Source organism: Lissotriton helveticus, chromosome 4_1 (genome assembly GCF_964261635.1).
Source record: "Lissotriton helveticus chromosome 4_1, aLisHel1.1, whole genome shotgun sequence".
NCBI classification, from domain to species: domain Eukaryota; kingdom Metazoa; phylum Chordata; class Amphibia; order Caudata; family Salamandridae; genus Lissotriton; species Lissotriton helveticus.
The window spans coordinates 1,597,262,145-1,597,275,086 of record NC_136063.1 but is presented as its reverse complement, the minus strand read 5'-3'; the positions used below and the strand labels follow the sequence as shown (position 1 = coordinate 1,597,275,086).

Sequence of the window (12,942 nt, the reverse complement as noted above, 5' to 3'; positions counted from 1 at the left end):
CTTAGTTTTTCTTGCAGTGGACTATATGGGCTGTCACAAAAGTCCTGGGAATGAGCAATAGGAGTCTGCATATGTATCTGCCTCAATCTGTTGCCTCTGAATATCCCTCTGTCTGTCTGTCAGTCATTCTGTGTGTTAGAGCTCTATCGCTCTATCATCATCACCTGACTTTCTATTTCGGCCTGCATATCCCTCTCTGTTGCTATCTATGCTTGTATCTCTCTGTGTATATCTTTCATTTCATCACTATCCCTCCATCGCTCTTGATCTAAGTAAATTTAAGTCACATTTCTCATCATCTGCACGGACATGAGTGTTTTGCTCACAATCTTTCACAATCTTTCACAAGCACCTGAGCATCTGCTGGGACAGAAGTACATTCTGTCCCACATATGTGGGGACAGTAGCCTTTGTCTTTGGAAAAACCTCTAATCAGCACCTAGAGAGTCAATCTGATGGCAGCGAGTGTTACACAAAGACTGGCTATTGGTAGGTCACAGAAATTAAGCAGCCAAGTAGGTTTGGAGGTCTGAATTCATCACACTACAAGACCTTCCAAATTATCTTAAAAAGATAGAGTGGTTAATGCACAAAGGTCTGTCCTAGCGAGATTACACAGTCCATTCCAGGTGGATAAACGCAGTAAATCATCAATGAAGTGTATGAATTGAAGATGGATAGCAACACCCATTTTTTACTGTAATTGTAGACGTCTGCCAGAAACAACTATGAAAGCACCCAGCTATTATTATTCTCAATATTGGAAGCATTTGTACCACTGGTTGAAAAAAGTAATTTATCGTAAAACCTTAATAGAAAGGTGTTTCAAAGACAAACAAGACCTGCACATATACAAGTATTCTTCAATTAAGTCTTGACAGCCTCTTTGCAGTGACCTATATTAAACATGGGATCCAGTAAAATTGAAATAAACAACTGTACAACACATACAAGATGGCTAAAACAAGAAAACATACTTACTTGGTCAATTTCCATTAGCTTTGGGAATGCTCCTGGCCATTCTATAGCCACCTTCACGATGTCAGAAGGAGGCGGCATTTTGGAGGCAGGTGTTACTGACTACCAGCGAAACAGGTCACCCTATACTTTAAGGGACGGCTTTCTCCTACACCTATGGACGAAAAGGTTAACAAGGAATTAGAAACTCTAATGTAAGGCAATTTTGTTTTCTTCTTTTAACATAACCAAAATACATCTGGTAGTAACAAAACCCTCCAAATATGTAACCTCATATTCAACGTGAAATGCAATCATCATAACAGAGATGCCTTTTATTGGATGTAGCACCTATTTTAACAGGGGCAAAAAATATCTCACTAATCATTTTTATGATCTGAGCATACTTGTGTTTTATCTTTTTAACTATTCTATAGGTCACACCTTTGCAATGAGGTTTACAATAATTTGCGATTTCAGCATACCTACCTTAAATTTTGAAAATAACTGAAAATCAACCTTTTTAAAAGTACCATAGCACCTTTCTTCTGACAGGAACCTGCACTCCCAGCCCAGGGAATCATGCTTCACAAACCTACAGAATCAATCCATGTCCCCTCATCATAGAGACACCTTGCAGAATGTGTAAAATGCATACTCTATGCTTGGAACTCCCATTTTGAACAGCCTTCCCCATGTACTAAGGATCTTGATATAGGGAGCACAAGGTGGCAGAGGGCTTTACTCAATGCTCATATATATGATTAACATGAATACTCATTGACGCAATCTCGATAAAGTATGTTTCCTAGAGCTGTTCCTCCAATAGATTTTCACTTCGCTCTCTGGATATCTTCCACCCACTTCTTTTAGAAACCTTTTGATGGCACCCTCCTTTGTTTACTACACTGTACTAAAATATCAAACTATTAGCAATTACATGTTGAAAAGTAATGGTACTCATTAATTTATTCTATCAGATAGTGTGCTAATGGCAATAGATACACTTTGTATCCAAGGAAAGGGACCGTTAACCACCCCCCAAAAAATGCTCAAAAAACTAAATTCCTTAATGATAATTCACCAAAATTTCACACATTAATTGTATTGTAGAACTCTAATACTACTTTAACCCAATACTCAGAATGCCTGTTGTGCTACTTCCAGACACAAATGCCTACTTTGTCCATGCAGAATGAAGTGTCTCGCCTCCCTGAAAAAATGAACACCTTACTGGTTGAATAGCACTTTCAATCGGCTAGGAAACGTTCCCCAAGAGCAACAAAGGTCCAAAGACGACAACTGAGTTCATTTGGAGACATGCCATCTCCAAGATTCACAATACTCCAGTCTTGATAGGTATCCCTTAAAGCAGCCTTCCAAGCAAAAGATCACAATACCAAAGACTTAATGATTAATTAATATTCAACCCATATGAATTTAGTTCCACCTCAAGTTATGATATCAAAATCACTGCAAATCGGAAGTAGACTTTATTTTGGATATGAACCGAGATCCTAAATTGGACACAGTGATCCTACCTGATTATGAGGTCATCCATCTGAATAAGGAAGGGAAGGCTGGCGGTAGAGTTGATGTTGTATATTAAAAGTCAAGTACTTGGAGACATGTGTGGACAGGGTCTTTGCACACTTTTCAATGCCTCACAGTAGCCACTAATTCTACAAAACTAAATATTATCCACCAAGGGATAAAATGGCATTTGTTGAGCATTTTATTCATCACCTCATAACACGACCCATCTAATAATAATAATATTTTCCTCTTTAACTTCAAGCTCTATTTGGGAGTTCCGTCCTAATGACAAATTTACCAAATATTTTCATTATTCTTGATGGATAATGAATTAAGTCAATACTTCCTGAAACACACGCACACATTAAAGGCCCTATTCTGGATCTAATTATTGCTGAAAATGGTCTCAATAAAATTGAGGACCACAATGCAGAGGACTAGTCAGGTAATTTCCAAATTCCATTCAACATATCCTGCTCTAAAACAGTAACTTGTGGTTATGCAACAAATACCAAACATCATAATTTGGAACATCACAACCATTAACCAGAGGTATCTTGAGGCACACCTGCTATCCCATCTTCCCCACCTTAAGGAAAATTAAGATATAAACGTAGCAAGTTTAGCAACTAACATTTTTAACAACTTGGTTGAGATAATGAAGCAACTTGCTCCTCTAAAACAGAAAAGGAGCAAGAGCAAAATATCTTCCCCAAGGTAGACAAAAGAATGAAGACAAAAATGTCCTCTGGTTGACTAAACGTTCTTGACTTCAAAACCCCACCAGGTGTAATCTGGAACACCTACGTAGTGTCAGAAGATCTCATCTTTAAAAAAAATGTAAAAAGAATTTGAAGCTAAATCGCTGTCCATAAAATCTCAAGTCCAGCTGCCCAAAAATAGTTTTAAAAAGCTCTGTAATAATAACAGTGGCAATAAAAACCTATGACTGATAAAAATCGACATCTAGCAACCAATTGTTTGCGGTGAAGATTCAAACTAGGAGTACCTCAACTTCATAGGATGGATTGTCTCTACTTACACCAACCACCACTGGTTGAGTTCCAGAAGTGTCTGACAAGCATCTAGCTCACAGCTTTGTACATAATGTCTTTCATTTTAAAAATGAACATACTTGTCTAAGTACAAGTACCCCTCACCATCTGATCATAAGCTTGAAAAAAAATCAAGTTTCCATCCTGCTACCTTTTCCAATGAAATTATTGGATATGCACGTTGCTGAAGTCCGGAATGATACAAAAAACACCAAGCCAACACAAAGAGAGGGCAAACCAGTTCTTCCCTTACAGGGTTGGAAGTTTTCAGAAAAACGGTAGAGGAGCATTTGGGAGCAGTATTCACATGAAGGTGTGGCCAGAAATGACAACTGAATTATATCTTAAGTGTCGGAGACACTTCACCTCTATGCACTGTTGCTGTGGCGGTGCGAACCTTAAATTCAACGTTTATCTCAATAAACAATACTTGCATGTATTACTTCTGACACATTTCAAAACATATTCTGTAAGAACACAACTCAACACAAAAAATGATTTCAAACATTATTGTATTAAATCACAATAAGTTGGATTCTCTGTACATTTAACATTAGTTTAACATAATTCAAAATTAATACAACAATTCATCAATGACGACTTTTCTTTCGTGCCCAATGCATTTCAAGCTCGTGTGAGCTCTTCATCAGGGGCTGGTCTTGAAAACGGAAGGTGTATCGTGCCTTGTTTCAAAACTTTGAATATTGCCAACGATTACTCTAGTAACTGCTGATATAGCTCCAACTTCTCCTCTCGTTTCACACTGCCGCTGAGAAATAACCCGCTTTCGTTCGGAACCTTCAGTTTTCAAGACCAGCCCCTGATGAAGAGCTCACACGAGCTTGAAATGCATTGGGCACGAAAGAAAAGTCATCATTGATGAATTGTTGTATTAATTTTGAATTATGTTAAACAAATGTTAAATGTACAGAGAATCCAACTTATTGTGATTTAATACAATAATGTTTGAAATCATTTTTTGGGTTGAGTTGTGTTCTTACAGTATATGTTTTGAAATTTGTCAGAAGTAATACATGCAAGTATTGTTTATTGAGCTAAACGTTGAATTTAAGGTTCGCACCGCCACAGCAACAGTGCATAGAGGTTAAGTGTCTCCGACACTTAAGATATAATTCATAGTCGGGCACGGTCAGGATAAACGTGCCACCTCTATAGCACGCTTAGATTAAAAATACTAAATAAATAGAGTTAATTTCATTGTGAAAAGTTAGTTATAGAAAAGGGAGTGCTCCTCTAACTTTACATTCAGAAATGACAACTGACACCTACACCTTGGGTTGAATAATGTCTAACTTGCTGCAGATAAAACAACACAACAGCAAATAGGGAGAGACAATAGAAACCAAAATGGATGTTGTACTGTGAGACAAACTAACACGTATGGAAATGGACAAGGAAATAAATGTGCTGCTGCTACCAAAACGTGGATAGTAGTAAGGTTATAAGGAGCTTAAAACGATCACTGTGAAAATCAGGTATTCTTGTTATGCATAGCAGAACAGGGGTCCACCCTGATTCAAGAACACAGGTCCACCTGGTCTTTTATTGTTCTAATAATAGTAATTGTTTCGTGGCCTCTTGTGCACCATTTGTGTCTGGCTGTGCTTGCATTCCAGGACTATTACTGCAGAGAAAGGGTCACATTACACAACCATTGTCGAAAAAAAAGTATAGAAAAAGGGGGCGGGACTTGGTGTGCTGTAAGTACTACTGTAGGTTTTATCGTTTTTTTCTTACTATGGAAATAGTAACTATGACAATTATTTTAATTCAGGGGTCTCCATCCTTTTCTGTAGTAAGAGCTACTTATGTTTAATAAAATTCATCCTAAGCTACTATTATTAGTGTTGTATAAGCGACCATATCAGACAATATTACTTTAGTGGCCACACTATGCAGGATTATCAGCAGTTTTCACCTCACAGCATCAGACAGGGTTGCCAGCAGAAATGTAAAACAAGTTTTACGCAATGTGGAATACATCTACAGAGGCAATATAGACCAGCCAAAGCTGCGTTGCTCCTAGCACCAAGGAAATAATATGAGTAATAGGTCTCCGAAATGCCCCATGATTTACAACTCAAATATCAACTTTAAATATATTTTGGAAATCCGAAAATTTTGTTTCAAACATTGGCTTATGAGTTTTGAAAATACACAAATTTTTGTCTCAAATACATGCTTTTCAATTTTGATATACACATATTATTTAAACCAAGCAAAAGTTTCTACGATGGCGGACGGACTTCAGTCCATCCACCATCGTATCGGATTTGGGACTGGATGCCAACGAGGCGGCCTACTTACCATCCGCATTGTGATGCGCCGCCACCTTGTCGGTTGCATTACATATATATCTTGTATTGTGGCGGGGATGCGGTCAGCAGTCCACACCGCAATTAAAAAAATAGGGTGCAGACATATCCCTGCACTACGTGGCAGGCAAAATGCCGTGCCTGCCAAATGGTGCAGAGATATGTAGGGGAAATACATGTCCCTGCCACAGGAATTAAGGGTGGCCTGCTACAGGCCCCCAAATTAGTTTCCGCCAGACATTTTGCAGCAGGTTGACCGCCGCAGAACAATTGGGGGAAAGGGATATCATAATCTCTACGGCAATGCCTGTCAGGCACCGCCGCAATGCAAGGATTAGCAGTTGGACCAACGGGTGGCCAGATTTGATCTGCCCATCTGGACCGCGGCGGTCAGTCTTTCTGACCGCCAAACTTCCCTCCGCCATCATAATATGGCGGGGGTAAAACTGCATTGCAATGACGGAGGGACCACCACCGACAGCATGTCGGTGGTGGTTCCTCCGCCATCGTAAAGAAGGCCATTGTTGGCTGGGCTGCACACAGGCGAGCTACCTACAGGCAGCTGGAGAGTTACAGTAGCTCAGGAGCTACTACTCCTTGGAGAAGCCTGTTCTAATGCAATGCACACCTGCTTGATAAACGGTGTATTTAAAAGAGCTCAAATAACTATGTAATAGCAGACACTTCGCACCAGGAGAGATACAATGTGACTAGCACAAGGACTGATATTAATTAGCCAGGCACACTGGGCGGGACACGTGATTGAAGCAGTCTGTCGCATCCTGATCTCCCAGATGGCCCATCTGCTACACTGCCATCACTGAGCAGCCGCTGCTGTGGTTCTCTGCTCCCTATGGGGAGACAGAGTTGTACAAATGTACGATCTGTATTCCACACACACAGGGAGGCTAAGAAGGTGTCCCTTTAACTTGGTCATTCATGAACACATCAGGCAAAAGCTTTAAAAGAACAAGTCTACAAACCCCACTGAATGAGCTTCCAGCAATTGAAGCACTTGTGAAAGCTAACACTGGAGCCATAGGCTATCGAAACCTAATTTGATTTTTTAAGCTGTGTACAACCTTTTTTCCTCATTTCTTTTCATTGCTGCAAGCAATAAAAGATTTCACTTAGGTGCTAAAAAAAAAGCTAACTATCGTTTACACCCTGCTTCAGAGAATGAGGATTGTTGGGCTACGGAAAATCTATCAGTCCGGGGCTTTATTGCATTAAAAAATGCAAAAGCGGAGCAGGAATGCGGACGTTTGTGGGGAGGGAGGAATAACCCTGCAAAAGGCAGCAATTAACCACAAACAAGTCGGTTGTCATTCAAGCAATTTGCTAATAATTTAGAACCCTGGAAAAGTAGGCCTACTCCGGTTATACCAGCAGATTCCTTTCTAGGATGGGAAAGAGGTGTGAACACTTCCATATTTGAGGAGGCGATGGGATTACCCCCTCAACCCATCTCCCCCCCCTCCCCCCACCCCCCAAAAAGCTAAAATAGTCTATATATGGATGTATAAATGTTCAAAAAAGCATTTTGGAAAAATGTCTTCTTATTTATAAATTGTCACTTCCTTAAAATGAGCAATTAGTAGGTTATGCGTATTAGAATATTAATGTAAATCAGTGACTCTCGGAAGTCTAGAAGAAATTATGCAACTCTTTAGGAGTCCCTTAAACTTCAAGGTCTGCCGTAAGCGAAGACTTTTTGAATTTAGTAAAATTAAATATAGATGTTATATTTTATATTTATTTTGAGCCATCCCTGTTCGTCCACTAGCGTGCTTTTGTGTCATTTGCATTGTTTCTCTGCCCACTTCAGCACCCAGCCTGGGGCAATGGACCACTCCACTTCAGCCACTGGCTAACTTCATTGTAAGTGAACGCATTCTGCTCTGTCACAAGGAGCACACCTGCACACAAAGTAGTTCCTTTCTGTGCGAGGGTGCATATGGTAATATGTGTTTTAAGACCAAAAAGTATGTGTTTTTTTTCATTTATTTTTCTAATATTTGCAAGGGCCTGATAGCTTAAACAGTGTTCAATATAAACCAGGGCAAAACAATTATTGACAAAGCCAAAAGGTTGCAGCCAATGCCAGACCGAATGGCTTTGCTTAGGGTATACTTAAGCAAGCATTGGCAAAGTATTCACTGGAAAATACCTGCTGCTATGCCCAATGTGCAAGACCTTTGGCTATGACCTGAGTCCAGTCCTGATACCCCCAGAGCTTTCAGCTGTGCCAGTGGGCAATGCACATGTCATTTAGCCATACCCAGTGCTCAGCCTAGGCTCCGACTCGGAGCCCGTTGCACAAAAGCTTTCGATCATGCCATATGAGCTCTGGGCAAAAGAACTGGCCTTTAAAAATATCTTGTACCCAGGCTTTGTGGTACCCTCGTCCACAGGTTGGGCCTGTGCCCAGTGTGTTCTGGGTTAAGATCTGGCCTTCAGTGCTTAATTTGTACAAAAAATATAAGTGCCAGGGCCCTAGTCAGGAGGCCAACACCGCTTGCACCACCCATTGCCCCTGCCAGTGCAGCCAATGGCAGTACCAGCACAACTACTAACCATCACACTGCTACAAGTGTGACATTCCAGACTGTTCGAGGTCCCCAAAGCTAGAAGATTGGCTTGGGCGGCTGGAATTAGCTGCTTTTAATGTATATTGAATTAATTAACAACTATTTTTGTGTTAATCTTTTAATTGCAAAAATAGCGCCACCATGTGGCAGCGATTATAAGTGTTGGTGTTGACAATTATGTGCCAGTGCCGAGCACCCGAAACCACCAGCTCAAATTAAGCACTACTTTGACAAAATTCTGTACATGACTTCTTTGTCCAGTGGGCTTAAAGTGCATGAAATGGCCCTTGGACATGTCTTGTGCCCAGTCTGCATGCTGCTAGACTTTGACATTGCCCATCAATTTCACAGTTGAAGAGGTGTCTTCAGCCACGCCCTGCCAAGGACCACAGCCTTGGAAAGCTACCAGCACTAATCAGAGTTTAAAGGCTAGCGAAGGCGGTCCGAATCTTCCCTATGAATCTTATCCTTCCTTCCACCAGAATGAACGGGAACAGCCATTAAGAACCAGGGAACAGAAAAAAACCTGCAATTCAACTGTCAGTAAAAAATGTGGAAATGGCATTCTTATGCAGTTTCAGTGCTGTCCTTTAGGATGTGAAAAATTATGGGATGTCATGTCAATGTGACACGATTGCTGCTATCATTACTGATGTCAACACAAAGGAATCTAGAATTACACTTAATAGCAATACATACCCTTACACATGTTGATTGTAGACAGACAGTGGCAGAAAAAAATTATAGTTACAATAAAGCCGACGAATAGAGACCAAGAGGGCTCTGAGCTCACTGTAGGTTTTTGGTATGGTCCACAAGAGGCTTTCACCTAGAGGAGGCTAAAAGTTGTAACCTAGATTATTCCTAAAAAGAGAAATTGCTACTTGTGATTTTATTTAATAAATGTATCCTGTGGAGAGTAGCAGACCCTGACAATCTGGATTATGTTTTTGTGTTTATGCTTTGTTAGGGAAGAGGAGCCCCCAGGAAGCATTTCAGGTTTGCCCACATAGGAGAGGTCGGCCAAAAGCCCTGAACCTACCACACCTGGTGCTATCTATTTTCGCCAATATTAACAGCTTTAATAAAATAACTGGCAAAGTCAATAGTTTTGGGTTGAGTGTGCAAACACTGCATCAGTAGCACACTGAAGTGAGACACAGAAGAGGGAGCTAAAACGGTGGAAAAAGAGGGCTATCGTTGTAAATACTCCCTTAGGCTGTTTAATGTAAGCACTGGACTAAAAAGAAAGATTTTGTTTTAAGGTATACATTTTTCTTGACATTTAGACAAAAAGATACACGTCATATTGCAACACAGTAATCGAGACCCCCCCCCCCGACCTCCCAACCCCCATGCTCAGCCACACAGTTATGTAATAACATTCTTGGAGCAGATTGTCGGAAGCAAGAAAGTTGCAGCCAAGTGGATAATTCCGGGTCAGCCAGGCCAACATAAATGAGGTTCTCTTGGGGGGCCCTGGTGTCCTATGCATGATAGCCCTTAATCCGGACTACATGAAACCCACCCTCCAATTCTCTGAGACACCAAACTGGTACATCCAACTAGAGACAGAACGATACAACCAAATAGCCAGTAGCATTTGGCGAGGGATAAATACTCCGAACGTGATTGAGAGTCTTAACCCAGTGGCTGAAAAAGGCTGGTCTAAAAAAAGCCAGTGGTTGAAAGGGGGATCCAAATCACCTCCAAGCCTAGTGTAAGCTCTAGGTCCATTTGAGAGTTGCTCAGCTAAAACTTAAACCTAAAAAATAATAATAATACATTTTTTTTTTTTTTAATCAGTATCCTTGAAGACTAACCCTGGGCGTAGTTCGCGGAGCCGCACTCCGCGGAGCTACGCGAAGACGCAGTTGCACTCCGCGACCTTCGCGTAGCTCCGCGGACATGCGTAGTAGCTTGCTAGACCCGTTCGCGCGCCGTTTTTCGTCTTCGGGAGCGCGGTGCGCGTGTTCGGAGCGCTGCCTGCATGCTCGAGATAGCTGTGTGTTAGACATGTTCGGGAACTCATCTTCTCGTTCGCACTGCCAAAGTGCGTGATCGCGTCAAATATCGCGCGAACTTACCCCGGCGCACGCGATAATGTTATTCAGCGCGCGAGAACTACGCTACGCACCGGATCGCGGAGTAATCGACAGCTTCGCGTTCTCCGTAGAACGCGGAGTTGCCAAAACTCCGCAAGCTCCGCGAACGGAGCGTAGTTCTTCGCCCAGGGTTATTGAAGACACCCATGGTCTAAAATGCAGCACAGTACATGAAACGTCCACAATGTAACTGGCTGAAATCCTGGGAATCCAGCCACCATATTCTGGAAATAGATGGAATACAGCATCAGGAGACATGATTCTGCATTACACACAAGTGGGAGGCCTTGAAAACTCCCTCTACAGGAGTTCTCTGTTGGAACATAAAAATTACCTTTATCTCCCTACCTCGCTGGTCGCACCACCACCAGACTGTTTAAAACTATCCTTCATGATCGCCATGATGGGGAACATTATGTTATTTAATTATTTATTTCATTTTATAGCCTTATCACCTTTCAAAACAGCCCCGCCTTTTCCAAGTGTAGGGGTTACTTGTTCATAACACCCTTGCCTTGCTTACTGACTGGGCAGTATTATCATTGGTTACCCACTATGACAAACAGTGGGATAGGGGATTTGCACTCGGATAATTCTTGCTAGGCCCTCTTAGGAGGCCGAGTATTTTGTCTTGCAAACTTTAATGTTAGTTAAGTTTTTCCAATTTTGTGCTTACTGCCTGCTGGTTGCCTTGTAGGAGAGCTTATGCTCAATACGCTAGGCCTGAGTTGGTTATGGTGAAGAGCCAATGATGGAGGGTAGAGGCCTGATTGATTCATTGGTAAAAGTTATGTATGAATCCACAGGTGTGATCTATTCATTCTATCACAGTATGACAAAGGCAGTAGGCTTGACTTCGTAATTATGAAAAGTATTCATTAAAGCCAATACGCCTTTAACTGTGGATTGTTAGTGCACTTTGTTATAGGCAGTATATAAGTATTTTGTTAACGTGAAATTTCACAATTTCCATACTAGGCAAGGGTTTTGGCGTTTATCATCCTCCATGACAAACTTTGAGGGTAAAGGTTTTTCCTTGTGATCATCCTTTTTAGGCCTTTTTGAGAGCGGTTGTATATTGTTTTGCCAAATGTAATTTTCTACAATTAATTGAAAAATTATTTTATAGCTGTATATTCACGATGGTTGTCACTATGTGCACACTTCAAAAGGGCTGTGTTGGTTATAGTATCATGCCAATGGTAGCCATATGCTTTACTGATTCATCGAAAAAACGTTATGACGTAGGTCATAGGTTTTATCTGCTTATTATAAAACGTTTTGAGAAAGCAAGTAGGCCTGACATGTCTATTCTGAAAAGCTAAAGTTCGAGACAGTATGCTTTCTGAAAGTGGAATGTTTTTACAGCATGGCCAAAGCCTGTTGGCAGTTATTGTGTTAAAATGAATGTCATAAATTGCTATAGATTGGATAGAAGATTTGCAAAGTCATAATCCTCATTTGAGTCTCTTAGGAGGAATTATGTGTGGCTTTGACAATTGTTATTTTGTGCATAATTGTAACCCTATTACTGTGCTCCTGATGGGAGCCTTGTGGGAATGCTTATGCTTAAACAGTAGTTCGGAGTTGGTTATGATGACAAGCCAATGATAAAGGCTAAAAGACAGTTTGGTAATAGGGAAAAGTTATCGCAGGTGCCTTATGTTTTCCCTGATTTTTATTACAACAAAATAATTGCAAAGGCAATAGTACTCATTTATTTATTATGAAAGCCATATGTTAAAGCCATTAAGACTTTAAGGAGTGATTGTTACTTGAGCATGTTAAACCTGCAAACAAGTATTTTGCTACATGAAGTCTCACAGATTACCTTTGTAGACAAAGAGGTTGGCGTTGATTACCCTCGACCCACCCCAATAAACACTAAAGAATGGCGCTGTATTATAATATGTCCTGTTAGATTCTCTTCGTGATGCATGACAGGCTTACTTGTCAGCCATGATCTTGTAATAAAAACAATTAAAATACACAAATGCATACATATTTTAAATAAAAAGAGGAGAATAAAAGACATCAGATCAAACAAATTTGGTCAATCACAGGGCAACAGAGCCAGTACAATACAGAAAAGGGCTAAAACACTCGTATTGTATCCAGGGTAACATTTGGCATGGGGCGAGTCAGCCACTACAGACATGGACTATTGCCCCATGAGTGACAGCATTTTTCTCATCACGAGCACATGCACATGAAAATGAAAATGAGTGTACTTCAGTGCCCGGACTGCCGAGCAAGTCCTTTTTTTCCTTTTTTTTCCTCCCGGTTATTTTCTCTTCATCTTTTTATTTTCATCATTTTTAGAGCATACTACAGCTCTCAAGACAGTCTATAGTTTCACCTT

General features: G+C 40.8%; 1 protein-coding gene across 2 annotated transcripts in view; it reads right to left on the bottom strand.

Annotated features, from left to right (window-relative positions):
• Positions 1-12,942, bottom strand: part of ELMO1 (engulfment and cell motility 1) — a 1,412,865-nt gene that overhangs the window by 1,183,249 nt on the left and 216,674 nt on the right. For both annotated transcript variants that reach the window (XM_078688215.1, XM_078688216.1), the window contains one exon: positions 982-1,132. In XM_078688215.1, the coding sequence (XP_078544341.1) occupies positions 982-1,059 (78 nt within the window). In that variant the 5' untranslated portion in view covers positions 1,060-1,132. The remainder of the gene's footprint in view (positions 1-981; positions 1,133-12,942) is intronic.